The sequence below is a fragment of the Mustela nigripes genome, chromosome 2 (assembly GCF_022355385.1).
Source record: "Mustela nigripes isolate SB6536 chromosome 2, MUSNIG.SB6536, whole genome shotgun sequence".
NCBI classification, from domain to species: Eukaryota; Metazoa; Chordata; class Mammalia; order Carnivora; family Mustelidae; genus Mustela; species Mustela nigripes.
The window spans coordinates 201,793,814-201,813,831 of record NC_081558.1 but is presented as its reverse complement, the minus strand read 5'-3'; the positions used below and the strand labels follow the sequence as shown (position 1 = coordinate 201,813,831).

General features: G+C 36.7%; 1 protein-coding gene across 1 annotated transcript in view; it reads left to right on the top strand.

Annotated features, from left to right (window-relative positions):
* CYYR1 (cysteine and tyrosine rich 1) overlaps positions 1–12,961 on the top strand; it is a 99,084-nt gene extending 86,123 nt beyond the window's left edge. Inside the window, exons 3-4 of the mRNA XM_059392201.1 lie at positions 1,042–1,199; positions 12,376–12,961. Of these exons, the coding sequence (XP_059248184.1) occupies positions 1,042–1,199; positions 12,376–12,560 (343 nt within the window). The 3' untranslated portion in view covers positions 12,561–12,961. The remainder of the gene's footprint in view (positions 1–1,041; positions 1,200–12,375) is intronic.
* The last annotated feature ends 7,057 nt before the right edge of the window (positions 12,962–20,018 follow it).

The window sequence follows — 20,018 nt, the reverse complement described above, 5'->3', positions numbered from 1 at the left end:
CTGATATTTTGTTAATATCTGCCTTTTCATTCGTGGTGTTATTATTAAGTTAACCAGGAATCATGAACATTTCACCTCAATCCATGTGGACTACTTTATCCTTTTAAATCACCATATAGGATTCCTTCTCTGGTGTATTATTATTATTATTATTTTGTCATTTGGATATCAGGGTGTTTCTGATATCTTGCTATTAGCAACAATACATTGGCAAACGTCTTTATTACATTATTTGTGCCTACATGTGCTGCATTTCCTCAGAGCGCATTGCTAGAAATGATACTTCTAGCTGAAAATCTGCATCTTTTCACAAAGATTTCGCCATTACTTTCCAAAATGTGAACAAATGCAGACTCCTACAAATCATATTGTCTACACATAATAAGGTTAACTCTTTTATGCAGTATTTTTTTTCTATGATTTTGTTGTGAGAGATAAAACCTTCTGGAAAAAAAATAACATTAATAGAAGACAGGTTTTTCTTGCATTATTACTGAATTTAATGAGAATACAGTTTGTCATAACTGTTTTCTGAATAGATTTTTTAAAACATTTGGTTTATCTTTCTCTATTCTGTTAAGAAAAAAATTCCAGTTCTATTTTGTGAAGAGTTTTAATAAAGATAAATGTTAAATTTTATTTAATATTTTGACATTTATCAAGTTGTTTTCAGTAAATGTGTACTCACAGACAATAAGTTCTTTGCAGTTTAAATAAGCAGCAGAATGGTTTTTTAATTATTATTTTAGAGAGCATATCTAAATAATTGTGTTTTGTATAAATATACATGGATTTCTAAAGCCAGAATCTGAATGATAGGTTTACTGTACTGGAAAAAGATTCCCTGAAAGCTTATAACTTTTTCTTATCTATTAAAATACACAAGACTACTTACTTGACTGATTCAGGGAATTACTTTTTTTTTTTTTTTTTTAATATCCAAGGAGATTTGCCAAAGAGCATTTGTCATTTAGCCATAGAGCTGTATTTGAAAGGCTTATGAACCTTTTCAATAAATGTACTTTTGTTTTCCTTTTTTAGGGGCACGGCAATTGCTGGCATAGTATTTGGAATTGTATTCATCATGGGGGTCATCGCTGGAATTGCCATATGTATCTGCATGTGTATGAAAAACAACCGTGGGACCCGGGTGGGCGTCATCAGGACCACTCACATCAATGCCATCTCCTCCTATCCTGGTAAACACAATCACTCTCTCCTTCTGAAGGAAGAGTCCGATTCATTAGTTATGCTCTCCTGCTTGGATAGAGGAAACATTGAAGACTTTCAATGCAATGGTCTCCAAGAATATAGGGCATTTCTAAATTAACACAGACTGAAGCTCTAGATTTCAATGGAGATTACTTAGGTCCAACTAATAACATCTAGCTCACATTTGAAGGTACAATTCCCAACCAGCCAGAGTTAAGAGAACTACACAATTCATATCCACTGTATCTACCCACCAGAGTTCTGAGAAGTAATTATAGGGAAAGTATAAGTGACATTTCTGATTTAATAGGTATGTATGTCTTAAGAAAAAGGATGGAATAAAATTTTTATGTGTACTCTCTATGCAAAGAAAACAGTTTTAACATAATATGAAAATTCTCAACATAGAGCAAAGGTAATACATTAATAATTTGACAGGTATTTGGTGAGAGTCTGCTAGAAGTTCTACATATAAATATACTGAATACATAGGATTCCATAAACAAAATACTGCAATTTGCATTAGGTGATTGCTCAGTAGTGCTTTCTAAGTCAGTCTGTATGTATATGTGCCATTTGACATATAAAAGCCAGTCAAAAGTTGGGTATTCATCCTTTCTGATGGAGGCATAATATTCCATAGTGTATATGGACCACATCTTCCTTATCCATTCGTCCATTGAAGGGCATCTTGGTTCTTTCCACAGTTTGGCGACCATGGCCATTGCTGCTATAAACATTAGGGTACAGATGGCCCTTCTTTTCACTACAGTTGTATCTTTGGGGTAAATACCCAGTAGTGCAATTGCAGGGTCATAGGGAAGTTCTATTTTTAATTTCTTGAGGAATCTCCACACTGTTCTCCAAAGAGGCTGCACCAACTTGCATTCCCACCAACAGTGTAAGAGGATTCCCCTTTCTCCACATCCCCTCCAACACATGTTGTTTCCTGTCTTGCTAATTTTGGCCATTCTAGCTGGTGTAGGGTGATATCTCAATGTGGTTTTAATTTGAATCTCCCTGATGGCTAGTGATGATGAACATTTTTTCGTGTGTCTGATAGCCATTTGTATGTCTTCATTGGAGAAGTGTCTGTTCAAATCTTCTGCCCATTTTTGATAAGATTATCTGTTTTGTGTGTGTTGAGTTTGAGGAGTTCTTTATAGATCCTGAATATCAACCTTTTGTCTGTACTGTCATTTGCAAATATCTTCTCCCATTCCGTGGATTGCCTCTTTGTTTTCTTGACTGCTTCCTTTGCTGTGCAGAAGCTTTTAATTTTGATGGAGTCCCAAAAGTTTATTTTCACTTTTGTTTCCTTTGCCTTTGGAGACATATCTTGAAAGAATGAACACCCAACTTTTGTAGCAACATGGATGGGACTGGAAGAGATTATGCTGAGTGAAATAAGTCAAGCAGAGAGAGTCAATTATCATATGGTTTCACTTATTTGTGGAGCATTAGAAATAACATGGAGGACAAGGGGAGTTAGAGAGGAGAAGGGAGTTGGGAGAAATTGGAAGGGGAGGTGAACCATGAGAGACTATGGACTCTGAAAAACAATCTGAGGGGTTTGAAGCGGCGGGGGATGGGAGGTTGGGGGAACCAGGTGGTGGGTATTAGAGAGGGCACAGATTGCATAGAGCACTGGGTGTGGTGCAAAAACAAGGAATACTGTTATGCTAAAATTAAAAAAAAAAAAAGCCAGTCAAGTTTGAATCTAACATATTATTTGAAAGATAATTTCCTATTGACAGTCACGTCCTTCCTTAGCCCCTATAGAGAAGAAGGTCCCTTCTACATGCAATCTGCCCCATGTATCAATTCCTTAATACCCTTCCTCTCTTAACATTTTCCCTATCAACTTCAACTTGAAGGGGCAAAAGTTAGATGAATGTGAGAATGATCATTTCTTCTGTTCCTCTTTTGTCAGTTCTTCCTCTTCTCCAAGTGTCTAAAGGGTCAAATATTTGTGTCTTTTCCTAGACTATATCTACACTTACATCCTTGGTTATATCATTTGGTCTCACAGTATTAAGTACTATTTATATGTTAATGCCTCCCAAAGTTATAAACCTCCATTCCAAACCTCATTCCTGAATTTCAGATGCATTTGATCCCACTGCCTGCTGGACATCTCAGCTTGGATGTCCTATAGATATCTCAAGTTGAACATATTCCATGCTATACTTCTGATCATCCCCCCAAACTTCCTCTACTCACAGCCTTTTTCCTCTCAACTGATGACATCTCTGGACTTCCAGTGGCTTAGGCCAAAACCTTTGAGTCATCCTTGACTCCTTGCCTCCATCAAACCTCCACACAAACTATTAGGAAAACTTCAAATTCCATCTCCAAGTATATACAGGGTCTGACTACTCACTGTTCCCACTGCTCTTTACTCATGGGAACCACCTTCAGCTCTCACCTGCATTACTGTGATTATATCCTAACTGCTCTTCCAGCAGCCACCTTTGGCCCCCAGGGGTCTATTCTAAACCCAGTAGCCAGATTGAACCTTTTACAGTAGATGCCAAATAATATCATTCTTCTAGTCAAAATCTTCCAATGGCTTTCCATTTTCTCCAGAGAAGAGTCCAGCCAGTGGTTCCTCATTTTATCCAGAGTAAAAAAGCAAATACTTGACCAGGGCTTGCAAAGCAATACATGAATTGGCTCGTCTTTTTATTTCTCTGACTCCATTTCCTTCTCTACTCCCTCTTGCCACTCTGCCTTCAGGCACATTCTTCTGTGAATGCAAACACACTCCATGAACACAACATGGCACACTCCCATCTTGGGTCTTTGCCTAGAATATGGACCCTCACTTAATTCAAATTTTTGATCAAAGATCACCTCCTGAATGAAGCCTACTCTGGTCTATTTAAAATTGTCTTATGTCCCTCCTTATTCTACTCTGTATTTTTTTTCCAGAGTGCTTTTAATCTTCTAAAATACCATATAGTTTGTCCAATTTTTACATTTATGGTTCAGTTTCCATCCCCTTCTCCTAGATCCACAAGGCAGGGATCATAATCTATTCTGTTCACCATCCAGTCCCAAGTAAAATACCAGGACTGGCACATAATGGGCACTCAGCAGATACAGCTGAACAAGTAAGGAGCACAATGCATGATAAGATTTGATTTAATTATATATCAAAATCCAGGGAATTTACCTTACAATGTACCCTGGAATATGAGCTTTTACTCAACTACGAAAGCAACTCACAACTTTGTATCTTTCCAACTTACTAAAAATATTGTTGAGATTAGTGTAATGATATTAGAAATAGGGTACAAGGGAAAAAGAGGGGGAACTATTTTTTATTATTCACATCTCCTGTTTGTTTTTTGAGTTTTTTTAACCTGGTCAACCCATAACTCAAGGGAACAGAGGAGGGTCAGACAGATACATTATCTGAAGAGATGGCAAGGAAAAGCCCTCTGTAGATAATATTCCAGATACACTTTTGCTTGATCAAAAAAAATTTAGTTAAAATTAAACATTAAACATTTTAAAACGTTAAAAGCATTTTATAAAATTAGAATAGAAGATACAAAATACTTTAATGTGAGAGTTTATGTCTTCCTGAGTTTGAGGTTTCTCTTTCATGCATGGAAGCATGTTTTTAAAACTTTAGAGTGGCATCCTTTATACTGGCAGATCACACCAGCATGTTAAATTTTCAGTAAATGCATTGTTCTGGGAACTGAATAATGTGAGAAACATAATAAACCTTATGGTGGAAGCATTTTAACTACAAAAAAGCTGGATCTTCAAAAAGTATAATGTGCTTGATTACTTCTCATTTCCTTCTCAAAATCACTAATTGAGCTTTTACTTAAAAGATAGGAAAAAACACAGAGTAGTATTGAATGTTTTTCAAAGTCTTCCATACTTAGAAATATAAAATATTTTTATCCACATGAATTAATTAGCCTTGTGACAAATGAGATAACAACCTAATCTATTGTATAGTCCTTCAGCTTGGGGGCCACATACATGAGTAGAAAATAATTTAGCCAAGGTCATATTCTTCGGTGAAAGCCTTGTGAAAACCCTGGTGAAAGTGCCCAAGGGGAATACCTCCAATAAAAATTATTATTGTGCACTGGGAGGGAGATTACTGAAAAAAGTTATCTTCTATACCTGATTATTTGTTGGACGGTGACCTTCCAAAATAGTTTTTTATTCCTCCCATGTTGGGTAGAATGAACAGTTTAAATATTTTTAAAGCCATTAGGGTGAAAATAAAAATTATTTGTCAAGTCTTATACTTCCACTACTTTCCAGAACTTAACTGTAAAAAAAAGAAAAAAAAAAGTGATCATGTTAATCCTTTAAAAAAATATAGGTTTAGATGATACACACTGAAAGAAAACAATATGTAAAGACTATAACAGAAGGCTTGGCCAAAAAAAAAAAAAAAAAAATCAAATGACAACCAAAGGAAAGCAAGACATTTCAATACTATCAAGATATTTGTGATCTAAAGTCTATTATTGATTCCCCTGGTGACTGGTGATAGATTAGATAGATAGATAGATAGATAGATAATAGATTGATTTAGGTCAATCCTGGAAAAGCAGGGGAGGTTCTTGGGAACAGAAAAATTATAAAAGATACATGTACAAAGGAGTTGTGGAATTGGAAAAATCATCATTTTAAAACCATCATGAAAAAAGCTTGGAACAAGAGTCATTAATGGTGTTAAATCTGGGAGGAGAAGTTGCAGTGGAACAGGTCATTTGCATGGTCAGAAAGTGTCTAGTCCCAGATTTGTTGCTAGGTATAAGGAAAAAATAGTAATTACACAATGGAGAAACCAGACAACATCTTGACCAGGTGGTAAAGATTAACATCACCAAAAATAGGATAGATGGACATCTTGCACCTTTGGGTGTTAATTATTCTGAGGATGACACAACTTCATGTATGTAGGATTCTGGCTGAAAGTTCACAGCCTGAATCTAAGCATGAGAATAGATCTGGCAAAGCGAGGTTAAGGAACATTCTATAAAATAACCGAGTTGTAGTCTTTAAAATCTCTTGGGAATATTTCATTAAGAAATCAATACTCTAGGGGCACTTGAGTGGCTCAGTCAGTTGAGCATCCAATTCTTGGTTTTGGCTCTGGTTATGATCTCATGGATCATGGGGTCAAGCCCCAGGTAGTGCTCCATGCTCAGCAGGGAGTCTGCTTGAAGATTCTCTCTGCCCCTGATCTCTCTCATGTACATGTGCACACTCTCTTTTTCTCTTAAATGAATAAATAAATCTTAAAAAAAAAAAGAAGTAAAAATTCTATTAGCATCACTGAATTCACAAATGAGGGCTGCCTTATTAGTAAATGTACTGAACATGTGAAGACTTTCATGTACTCATCAAAGGATTTGGTGATATGAAGATATTCTCTTCTGATTGTGCCTATATTCTTACTGAAATTAGAAGCAAGTCTTCTCCTGAAAGTGGGCTGAGGGGATGCTTATAGGTAAGGAATCTCAGAGAATGCAGGGGGAGTGGTGAAATACCTATAGGAATGCATAATTTTCAAACAATGCCAAGAGTATCAACACTGAAGAATATAGTCATTCATTGAAAATGTTATCAGTCAGTATGATTGTGCATTTTTCTCTAGCCACCCGAAGCTCCTAGATACAAGTCTGGGAGAGCCAAAGTGTTGAATTTAATCAAGATTGGAGTTTTGTCAGGCACACGGGGGAAAAAGAGATAAGAAGGTTGATGATAAATGCACAGAAATAATTTTAGTGGTGGACCATAAATCTAAGCTGAATAAAGAAAGACATGAAGACAGGAACGAGGTGACATCAGTTTAAATTAACTTTTTAAATGTCATCAGTAAAATTGGAAATCTAAGTGAGATTCAAGATACACTGGAATGTGTATTCTAGAAAGATAAAGAGTAGTGGTCAGATTTACATAGGTACAGCAAGGGTGAGAAAACGATTTTTAAAACAAAAAAATCCGATGTTAAAAAAATGCTTAAAGAAAACAATTAAGGTGATACAAACACACTGTTTAACACTTCATGAAGTGGACAGTCTTTGTATGGAGAACAGTAAAGAATGTGGAAAACAGGGAGCTTTTAGAGGATAAAGAATTAAAAAAAAAAAAACACAAGAGAAAAGTAGAAAATATCTGATTGGCTTGTTTGGGGTGAAGAGGAACATGAAATAAGTATAGAGCTTAGAGTTGGCTTGATGTCTGGGGATTAGCTGACTGGATATGTGAAGCTTCCCATCAAGTGAAGCTTCACAAGGACATGAAAGTTATCTAAGTTTCGGTTTGCTGCTGTGGTACCTGGGGTAGGAGAAAGCTCCAGCTCAGGGCTAGAAATTCACCTCAACGTATGAATGATGAAATCATCAAGAATGCTAATAAAAGTCCTTTTGCAGAGAAAGATATCAGGACTGATGCTAAACCATCAATGAGTGAGAATCTAGGGCAGAGCAGACCAGAGGTATTAACAAGGAGGAATCGAAAGTAGTATAAACTCGTGGTGTGTGCTAAAATAGAGCTTGGGTTTTTAAGGAGAGAACATAGGCCATGGTTTGAAAAATGGCTATGAGAATCCAAGAAAGCACCCAGTGCATCTTCTGGCACTATAAGATGTAAGATGTTGGGGGCTGGGGAGTGGGGAGAATACTTCTGATTTAATACTGCTGCAGAGGAAGCTGCGCTCTCCAAGGAAAATCTGACTTTAATGAAAATAGATATGTTCAGTGGATGTCCACTTCTCCCTGACACAACTATCTCGTGCATTCTTCTCTCTTCTCAAAGTTCAAAACCCCCCTTACTTTTCTCACTCTCAGTAAATCTTATTTCTCTGGAAAACCGACACAATTAGAAGAGGACCTCTCATATTCTGAGCTAGAGTCACATGTAAACAGATGGAAAGAAGAGTATACGAATGACAGACTTTGTGATCTCCTGAGCACAGTGAAAGGTGGTGCAGAAAGTTTAGAAAATTAATGAGATTTGCTGTGTAAAGGCTTTCAGAATTAGAGGTCTACAGTGAAAGATATTCTAAGAGTTTGTCCTCTTGGTTACAGAAGAATGTGGAACATGACTAGACTTGTCTGGATGTAATCTGAGGGGAAGGGGAATGATAGCTTCTAATAATATCATCATTTTGGGAATTGCATCTTGGGCCACTGTTGAGGAGAAATGGGCATGATTGGGCTTTGTGGTGGGGGTGGAGACAGTGGAGGTCTTCCTAGGAGCCATGTAGCCTTCTGCTCTGAGAAGATTCAGGAAAATTGTGAGTAGGTTGGTTTGGGGGATGGTGGAGGAGAAGGTTTGCTCCTAGCAATAATATTAAAAATTAAAATAGTCTTTAAAAATGTCAAGCTCCAGACACCTGGGTGACTCAGTAGACTAAGCATCTGCCTCCAGCTCAGTTCATGATCCCAGGAATCTGGGATCAAGTCAAAAGATCTGGGATCTTTTCAAAAATGTTATAATCTAATGCTAAGGTGTATGAAAAGACAAATTGAGGCGTACTAGAATTTTTAACAAAAATTTTGACAAAAATTGATTTGAATCAGACAACACCATACTGGAAGTAGTTAGGAGTACCATGCCTAATACAGAGCAATTGTAGAAGCAAAGAAAGGAAATTATTTCACTGGCTATAGCTTAAAGCATATTTGACAATTTGTGATTGGTCGTCCTTAGCGTTTTGATTTTGTAACTTTGAAGCACTTACAGGCTTACATTTTGGTTTGATCATTATGAGAAGAGAGCCACCTCGGTCTGATGGGCTCCTTGTTTAATTAATTTAACAGGTGGTAATCATATTATAGTATATAAGTATATCAAATCAACATGTTATACACCTTAAACTTGCAGGATGTCATACGTCAATTATATCTCAATACAAAAATTTTTAAACATGTTGAAAAAAAGTAATGAGATTCGCCTGTCCTACTACATATTAAAACCATTTAAAATCAATAATAATTGGGGCACTTGAGTGGCTCAGTGGGTTAAAGCTTCTGCCTTCAGCTCAGGTCATGGTCCCGGGGTTCTGGGATCGAGCCCCGCATCAGGAATCTCTGCTCAGCAGAGAGCCTGCTTCCTTCCTCTTTCTCTGCCTGCCTCTCTGCCTACTTGTGATCTCTGTCTGTCAAATAAATAAATAAAATCTTTAAAAAAAATAAAATCAATAATAATTAAAATGGGGTGTTAATCGTATAAAAAGATATGCCTTGGTTATTGAAACAGAACTAGTACATTAAAACTTTAGGATTGGTAACAAAACAGTGTGATAAATGATTTTTAAGAAACCACATAGATAATTTCACCTAACCAAAATAATAATAAAATAACAGATATAAGGAAGCTTTAAATATATAAACTTAAATGAAAAAAGCTCAGAAATAGTTTGGCTATGAATCAGATATCCAAAAGACAAGACAAATTTTTACGTTTAACAATAGAAAAGAGATAAAAAAGGTAACTATCCCTATATTTTGTAATATTGTAGAAAACTATAATAACATTAAGGATAAATGGTATATTTGCTATCCTTAAATCAGAGAGTTGGAATATTGATGATGAAAAAATTTCAAAGGCGCCATATCTCTAGCTGCATCTATATTTCTTTAAAGATGTTTTGACCTTTAAGAAAGAACAAAATCTTTTAGGGTTAATCAGGACCTTCCTAAAATTGATACCTTGAAAAGTTTACTTCCTAGTGAAACCTTATTATCGGCAAGAAAGAAGGATAGCACAGTCTACAGTTATACAACACTTATTTCAAAATATCTTCCAGTAGCTGATGCTATAAAAGATGTGCCATGTTTATTTCATGATGAATAGTCCTCAAAATATTGGTCTTCTGCATTATATAATCACTTTATCAAAATTCAAAGGCTATATAACTAGAAGGCTATATGAATCTAATCATATCTTAAATTTTCATGTTCAACATGCAGCTGTATAAACCATAGGGAATCTCACTGAAATGTCCTCTAGCAGTTTTAATGCAGACAGCAAAATATGAATGCTTTGTTACCAAAGCATAAAGAGACACCATGGTTTCATGACAGAGAATGATGCAAAATCAATCTGTAAACTCATTCAGCATGTGCTCCTCAAGTGGGAGGCAGGGAAAACCTTCAATACAAAAACAGCCTAGAACCACACACTTATAAGAAACAGTTCAATAGGCATCCAGCAGTAACTGCCTATTTTACATGGAGCCTGTATTTCTCGGCTTGGATGAAGTATATCTAAACCTCTTTGTCTTAGTCCTCCTGGATATCATGAAGCAAAGGAGTGGGTGTAATGCAGAGGGAATGTGTGTTTAGACTCCACAGGAGTCATTCCATTTTGTTATAGAAAACAAAGCTTTTGATAGCACAGCCTCAAGTGTTTAAAGCAGCCTTAGAGAAGCTGGATACAGCTGTGTCCTCTGCCACGAGCCCTTTGCCTGCAGAGCCCACTGAAGACTTTCAAAGCCTTTGCTCAGTAGAGCAGTCCCCAGAGGACATCCCACCTAGTTCTCTCTCTCCATTTTCCTCTTCGCTCAGGTGATCCAATTCTGTGTCCTCACATCCCTGAGTACAGGCTGATCAGTAAGTCGTTCAGATCATCAAGCTCCTGGTAAAGCAAGCCAAGTTAAAGGGATCCAGAAGAAACACTGTTAGTATTTGCATATAGGGTGAAGCCCTATGTTTGTGCATGCATATTGATCAGAACACTACCATATTCTCCCATCCAAGTACTAACCAGGCCCGACCCTGCTTAGCTTCCGAGATCAGACGAGATCGGGCGCGTTCAGGGTGGTATGGCCGTAGACAGAACACTACCATATTCTTATTGGTAAGAGCACTATTTAGATTTTTTTTTAATTTTTTATTTTTTTTGAGATTTTATTTTTAAGTAATCTCTACACCCAGTGTGGCCCTAAGATCAAGTGTCACATACCCCACAAGCTGAGCCAGCCAGGCATCCCTGGAAGATATTTTAAAAATAAGTTTATTGAAATGTTGTTTGTTCTTTTCTGCCATTCTATTAAAACACTTGGCTATAATATTTGCATTATTATGATACTAGTCTTGTAATTTAGGCTACATTCATAGTAAGCAATTAAGACGTGCTAATTTCTAAGTAGAATCATGATCTTGCTGATAATTCAAATCTTAGAGGGGTTGCCAAGATGTTGCAGGATGGTTGGTTCTTGAAGACATGGAACACTCAAGGGATACCTCTCTTCCACCCTTGACATAGGATTGAGATCAGTACAAAATAGACATCCTTACATAGTCATAATGAAGTGCCTTAAATGTGATTTAAAACACTCTGAAATATATTACAGTGAAAAAAATTTTCAAATAATGTTTAGAAAACTAAATTCTTCATTCCCATTCACAAATGTGCTTGCCCACCCTTGTTGTTTTTTTTTTTTTTTTTTTTTTTTCTTATTCCTATAATGGCTCCATAACCTTCTAAGTTACAGGAGCCCAATAACGAGTGCCCAATACCTGGAGACCTTCTTTCACTCTCCACCTCTTTCTCTACCTACCTACTCATCAATGAAGCACTCACTTGCTCTTACAGTCTCTTGTGATTTTTTCCTCCCAATGCCACGAGTCCCTTATAACCCTTCACATATGCTATTACATCATCTCTCCTTTTCTTCAGCCCACTTCCATCCATACTGCTGAGAAAATCACCTTCTCAAAGCATATTCACTAGCATATTCAAAAAAGCTCTGGTAATTGCACATCACACACTCCTTATGTGACAATCAAAGCCCACCAGGATGATGATACCATAAGATTTCTCAACACTTTTTCCCATTTCCCGTTCCATGTACTTTTTGCTTTCAACAAAAGTGTTCTCCTGCTTCTGTGCTTTTGTTCAATCTGGAATTAGTGCCTAGTCTTTTCTTAATCTGCTCGTTTGGCATCAGATTTCCAAGAAACTTTTCCTAAGCAACCAATTCTAAACATTTCTGCCAATGCTACCACTTTTTGCCTTTTTATACACGTGTCCTCAACACAATAAAACTAAGATTTTTGCAGGCAAAAATTATATCCTTTCCCAATGTATTCAGCCCAGTGGTTTAAGCATAGTAGACACTCAAATATTTGCTAAATGCCTGATGTCCTTTACTTTTTTCTTTTTCAGTGGCACCACCGCCCTACAGTTATGACCATGAGATGGAATACTGTGCCGACTTGCCGCCTCCCTACTCCCCGACCCCACAGGCTTCAGCACAGCGTTCTCCACCCCCTCCTTACCCTGGAAATTCAAGGAAACCACCCTTCTCCCAGACCAGAATATGTGCCAATCAGAGATCTTGCCTGGAATAAAATGTCTCTATCAGAAACAGGGAAGGACTGCTCTAAGGAATACCTTTTTGGGCCCAACAATATGTCAAGTGGAATATCCGGGCTAAGAAATACTGAGTGTTTACCCATCTGTGAGCTGACCACATCTGGAGTATTATTTGGTTCGATGATATCACATTTGAAAAGATGTAATGATCAATGCAAGCACATTCAGAGAAGAGTAATGAGACAGACAAAACATCGGAAAATCATATTGCTTAAGGAAACTGTAGTCCTGATCCTGGAAAAGTGAAGAATGATGTAAGAGAGGAGAACAGCCTGGACTACATAAGAAAACAACTATATTCTGTGCAGCCTTAGAAGTCAGAATCAGAATTATTCATTCTTTTGTTCATCAATAAATACTGTTCAAGTGCATGAGAGCCTACTCTGTGCCTTTCATTGTTTAAAGCACTGGATGGAAGCACAGGAATTTTGGCTTCTAGATAAGAACAAGAAACTTTGGTTTCAGGATGAGAAAGAGGAGTCAGAGCTTCCTTATTGACTAGATTGTTTTGTGAAGTTCCCTATTACTAACACTTCGAACAGAATCTGTCTATCTGGTAGAGACGTACTCTAGAAAGGACAAGTAAATCAAATGGTAGTGGGATCCACTGGGCACCAAGCATTCTGCTCATGGTTTAGTTAAGTGTGAAGTAAATTTCTATGCCTCCAAGAATGAAAACAACTAGAGTAGTTTAATCTTATATTTAATTTGACAGTTAAAACAGAATTAAAGGGACTCCACAGCTGCTTGAAGCCAGTAACTCTTCAGTGCTAGCTACTGCCACCTAAAAAAATCATCTGACTTTAATTAGTGGTTTATTATAACAAAGGTTATTCCAACTGTGGGGGAAAGAAAACTGTATCAAGTTCCACAAGTAACAGATAGTTTATTTAAGACTGAAAGATTAGAAGCCAAATATTCCCATGGGACTTTACACCAGGGAGTAAAACTGTAGAACTTGACTGTGAAGATATATAATAGTTTATGAAAAGAAGAAGGGAAAATAAAACTTGCATCCTTGTTCTCTGGAATTCCACTCATGTGTAGTTTAGACAGATTTGTTTCTCTTCTGTAATATTGTGAAAATATATTCCCTTGAAAAACTATACAGTTAATAGAAAGGTTAAGATATTGACATCAAACTGTTGCTTTTTGCCAAGTCCAAATGTTATGAAGTGCCTGCCTTCAAGCATAAAATTTTTGGCTAGGTAATTCCAATGTGCTGTATTTTGCTGCAAGTGACCTTAGCACTTATACTTTTATGTGGGCCCTTTCATGTATTTAAAAATTTACATTGACAAAATATTGGGGGAGACTGATATAACCCAAATGGTGATGCACATCATTCCTGAATTTGCTCCGTCTCATAAGAAGAACAGCCAACAACTATCCAAAAACGAGATACCACTGAGAGAATCCTAGAATGCAGGACTGAGGCTGAAGAACCACCCTCCCCCGACCACCACCCCATGCAATTCAGAGATCAAGATAGACTGAATTAGAGAAGTTACTGTATCTTGACTGTAATGCCTATTCCCCAGGACAGTGCAGCACCACGGTGAGAGGTGTCTCCTGAGCCTCCAGTTCCTCCAGTGGAAAAGAGAACCTAAGAGGGAACAACTAGTCCTGCTCCCCCCAGCATTGTGGGTCATTCAGTGGGCACCCATACTCTCATTGCATACTACTGGAATTGCAATTTCAATATGTCAAATATATTTCAATATATTTCAATTTCAATATATTGAAAATATAACTATGACAGAGAATGAAAGAGGGGTTTGCAACAACCAGCAGACAGATCTTGGCAGACCAAGTTCATATGGGCAGTGCCCAAATAGTTATCTCAACCAGTGGCTTTGCTCATCTGCAGAACCAAGTTGGGGGTACACTCTGACCAGGGAACATGGAGGAGATACAGGTCTGCCTGATTGAGATCCTCAAACAAGATGTTTGCCAGCCCCACACCCCAGTTTGCTCATACTGAGGTAGGATACTGAGTCACAGCCCCACCCACTGGGGGAGAGTGCCTTCAGCCCCATCTGACAAGAAGTCTAGAGACAACTCCTGGAAGCTATGTGGTCCAGTGGCACTTGAGCTGAGAGAAGAGCAGACAGAACCAATAGTTTGCAGAGCCATTGGCCTCATTTGGCCAAGGAACATAAGCCTGGGTCTTCTTGAGTTAAGACAACAAAGACCTCTACTAGTTTTACAGCTGCTTCTCCAGTTGCACACAGGAAGGGAATCTAATGCATGGCCTTGCTCATGGCTAAATGTAGCCTTCAGCTATCTGACCAGGAAACCTAACCAGAGTACACAGGAAACCACATAGTCCATCTAAAATCCCTACGTACAGTGGCAGTTAACAGTGAGCACAGCCCGTGGATTCCTCCATCTGCAGACCATCACCTGATCAGGGAATTCTGCGGACACTCAGGCCTGATTTGAAGCCCATAAACAATGATCTCTGTGAGCCCTGGACTTTCGCTGCTGCCCTACCAGAGCAGGGAAGCAGAGAAAATAACTTCATCTACTACTGAATATAGACCCAGTCCCAATCATCTAGTAAGTCTGAGCAGAGAACTGATGACCCCATCTTACATCATCACTTGGATAGGGAACCAAGCCAGCAGTCATATCCAACTATTTTCAGCCAGTGGCACAATACTCCATCCCTGTCCTCAGAACTTAAATAGTTGCCTCACCCAAAATAGTCCATAACAGGCCCCATTTACCCAAAGACATTACCAACAGACACACCCGGGGGGGGGGGGGGGGGGAGGGAGAACAAAATGATATGACTAGTGAATAATTATCACTGCCAAAACAAACCTATAAAGTCTAGAAGAAGACATTAATTACTCAAATACTCATGCCAATGCAAGAAATCAAGGATCATGAAAAATCAGGTAAATATGACACCACCAAAGGAAACTAATAAAGCTCAACAACGGACCATAAAGAAAAAAGAAACCTATAAAGTATCAGACAAAGAATTCAGAACAAATCTCTTAAAGAAGTTTAATGAACTTTGAGAGAACAGAGACAGACAACTAAACAAAATTAGGACAACAATATATGAACAGAAAGAGAAGTTTGACAAGGAAATAGCCATTATCGAAAAAACAAAAACAAATCTCAGAGTTGAAAAATTCAGTGAATGAACTGAAGAATTTGATAGAGTTTCAAAAGTAGATTCAAACATGCAGAAAAAAAATCATCAATCTGAAGGATAGAACAATGGAAATTACCAAAAGGAGAAAGAAAAAATAAAAACAGCAAAGAAAGCGTATGGAAATTATATGACAATGAAAAGAAACAATATTTGCTTCATAGGAATTCCAGAACGAAAAAATAGAAAGGGACAGAAAGCAATAATGGTTAAAAACTTCCTGAACCTGGAGAGAAAAATGGTTGTATAGATCCATGTGGCCCAAAGGATCCCAAACAGATTGAACCTAAGGATAGAGGGCTACACTGAGACACATTATAATTATATAACATATAATTATATAATATACAATGTAATTATATTTTCAAAAGTCAAAGACAAAATATTTTTTAATAGCACTAAGAGGAAAGAGAGAACTTACATACCAGGAACCCCCCATAAGATTGTTGGATTTCTCAACAGAAACTCTTCAGGCCAGGAGAAAATGGGATGCTGTATTCAAAATATTGAAAATAAACTGTCAACCAAAATTCTATACTATACCTGGCAAAGCTTTTCTTCATAAATAAAGGAGAGATAAAGACTCTCTTAAACAAACAAAAGCTTATTTACAAGAAATAAAAACACAAAAAGGTAACATGAACCTCACTGGCAATGGCAGAAGTAAAAGTACAAAGTATTAAAAGTGTATTTATTAATGGGCTTAATGTAGGTTTAAAATGGGGTGTTATCAATTTAAGATATATTATGCATGCCTCATGGTAACCACAAGGGATGATCTTGTGGTAATCACACAAAAGAACATAATAAATAGTCAAAACATTTTGATACCAAAAAAATCAAAACACACAAAAAGACAGCAGGATAAGAAACAAGGAACAATGGATCAACCAAAAAATAAAAATGAGGAAAAAAATTAACAAAATGGCAACAGTAAGCCCTTACCTATAAACAATTACATTAAATGTAAATGCATTACATTCTTCAATCAAAAGATGTAGAATGGCTGAGTGGATTTAAAAAAAAAATCCAACAATATCAACCGAAAAAAGACTCACTTCAGCCTTAAAGACACAATATGGACTGACACTGAATGTGAACAGAGAGAAAAAAGACATTTAAAGCAAATTGTGATCCCCTCCCCCCCAAAAAAGGTAGGGATAGCTATATTTATATCAAACAAAATAAACTGAAAATGGTTAAAAGAGAGAGAGAGAGTCAAAAAATGTCATTATGTGATGATAAAAGTGTCAACATATCAAAAAGATATAACAATTGTAAATATTTAAATGCCCAAGATAGGAGCACCTAAATATATAAAACAAAAACCAACAGAACTAAGAAAAAAAAAAAAGGAGAAATAAACAGTATTACAATAATTGTGAGGACTTTAAGACCCATTCTCAACAATGGATTGATCAGATAGAAAATCAATAAGGAAACAGTGGATTTGAACATCACTATAGGACCAAATGGATCTAACAGAAGTGTACAGAACATTCTAACCAACAACAGCAGAAGACACATTCTTCCTAAGAGCACATGAAACATCTTCTTGGACAGACCATATATTAGGCCTCAAAACAAGTTTTAGCAAATTCAGAAAGACTGAACTCCTACCAAGTATCTTCTCTGATCACAATAGTGTGAAACTAGAAAATCAGTAACAAGAAGAAAACTGGAAAATTCACAGAGACATAGAAATTAACAATGTCCTCAACAACCAGCAGATCAAAGAAGAAATTAAAGGGGGAACAAAAAAGCTTATTGAGACAAGCAAAAATGAAAACATAACACACTAGAACTTATGGGATGTAGCAAAAGCAGTTCTGAAAAAGAAGTTCATAGTAATAAATGCCTACATTAAGAGGTAAGAAAGATCCTAAATAAAAAACCTAACTCTATGCCTTAAGGAACTAGAAAAAGAAGAACAAATTAAGCCCAAGGTTAGCAAAAATAAAGAAAATAAGATTAGAGAATAGAAAAACAATAGAAAAAATAAAGCAAACTAAGAGTTGGCTCTTTAAAAAGATAAAATTGACAAAACCCTGGCCAGACCAACTAAGGAAAAAAAAGAAAAGACCCAAATCAACACAATTATAAATAGAAAAGGAGACGTTACAGCTGATAGCACAGAAATTCAAAAGATCCTAAGAGATTCTGCTGTGAGACTGTAAACTGATGCAGCTACTATGGAAAATATTATGGAGGAACCATTAAAAAATTAACAATAGAACTATCAAATGATCTAGCCATTCCACTTCTGAGAATATATCCAAAGAAAATGAAAATACTACCTCAAAAAGAGATCTTGTACCCCCATGTTCATAGCAGCATTATTTACAATAGCCAAGACATGGAAACAAACTAAGTATCCATCAATAGATGAATGGATAAGGAAGTTGTCGTGTGTGTGTGTGTGTGTGTGTGTGTGTGTGTGTGTGTACAAAAATGAATGTAATTCAGCCATTAAAATATGAGGAAATCCTATTATTTGGGACAAAAAGGCGGACCTTAAGAGTAAGATATTAAGTGAAATTATTCAGACAAAAAAAAAGACAAATCCCACATGATCTCACTTATATATAAAATCTTAAAGAAAACAGTGACAACTCATAGATAAGGAGATCAGACTTGTAGTTACCAGAGGTGGCAGATGGGAGGAGTGCGAATTAAAGGAAGGTGGTCAAATGTCACAAACTTCCAGTTATCAGATAAATAAGCACTGGGGATGTAATATGCAACATAAGGACTAAAGCTAACACTGCTGTAGTAAATCTGAAGAGCTCTCATCATAAGAACAATTTTTTCTTTTATTTTTCTTTACTTGCATTTTATTGTATCTATATGAGAGTATGGATGTTAGTTAAACCTATAATAATTTTACAACAAATGTAAATTAAACCATCATGCTTTGTGCCTTAAACTTATACAGTGGTGCATGTCAGTTATTTCTCAATAAAACTGAAGAACAAAACTGTGTATCACTTCTGTTCATCAAAAGAACACTGTGATGAACACAACTCGCTAGTAGCTGGTTAGAAAGATATTTGATTTTTTCTAAGATTTTATTTATTCTTTTTTTTTTTAAGATTTTTATTTATTTATTTGACAGATAGAGAGATCACAAGTAGGCAGAGAAGCAGGCAGAGAGAGAGACGGGGGAAGCAGGGTCCCTGCTGAGCAGAGAGCCCGATGGATGTGGGGCTTGATCCCAGGACCCTGAGATTGAACCCAGTGCAGGACTTTATCCCAGGACTCTGAGATCATGACCTGAGCTGAAGGCAGATGCTTAACTGATGGAGTCATCCAGGTGCCCAAGAAAGATCTTTATTACAAGTCTGCTTAAACACTGTACTGCATGCATAAAAAAAAAAAATACTGGGAAGAGATGTTCAAATTTTTATGTCACTTTGCAATTAAATCTAAAATGTCTAATCTAACATCATCATCATAATTCAATGAAGTCCCAAAATGATGCTACGATTCTTTGCAGAATAAAATAATCAAAAGAAATGTCTTAAGGTATAAAATTATAGTTTCCTGTCCTTGTAGTTAGGAAACTTAGTAGTTCACATAAATAGCACATTTTCTTTCAAATGCATTGATCTAACTGAAAGGAGGTCTAACTTTCAGTGAGATCTAAAAGCTAGATTTGTTTTGAATGACTTGCTTGATTTGTAGGCACTGATTATTTTCTGACTTATAAGGACACCAAGAATTCAAGAATTCCAACCTATTCTAGGGACTGGAATTTTAGCACAATTTTGACAGTACATATGCTTTCTCTCTTCTGCAAGTGTGATCAGATCCAATTACACGGCAGCTCTGCAACTCAAAGTGTGGGGGTCTCTGTGACATTCACAATGTTGGTTGCAAATGAGCCATAAATTCCTTAAGAAAAATGAAGAGGAAAAGACCAGCACAAATTGAATTCTCATCATCTTTGCTGTCAATAAACATTTATTGCATACTTCCTATGTTCTGCAAACATTACCCACATAGGGAGCCATCTGAGTCCACACCATTCCGCCTTTGAGTTGTTTTATGGCTTCCCTTAAGGCACAGCACAGACCCAAAGACTTCTAAGCAATGACTGTTTTTACTATTTGTATTTAGTGTTACAAGAGCATTAATGAGCACATTACCCATATAGACTTTTGGAGTTCACTGACATTTTGTAGATCTTACACACTGAATGAAAATGGTCTATAATGTGAAAGCTTTGAATTATGGTTATTTTAAAACTAATGTGTGTTCTGCG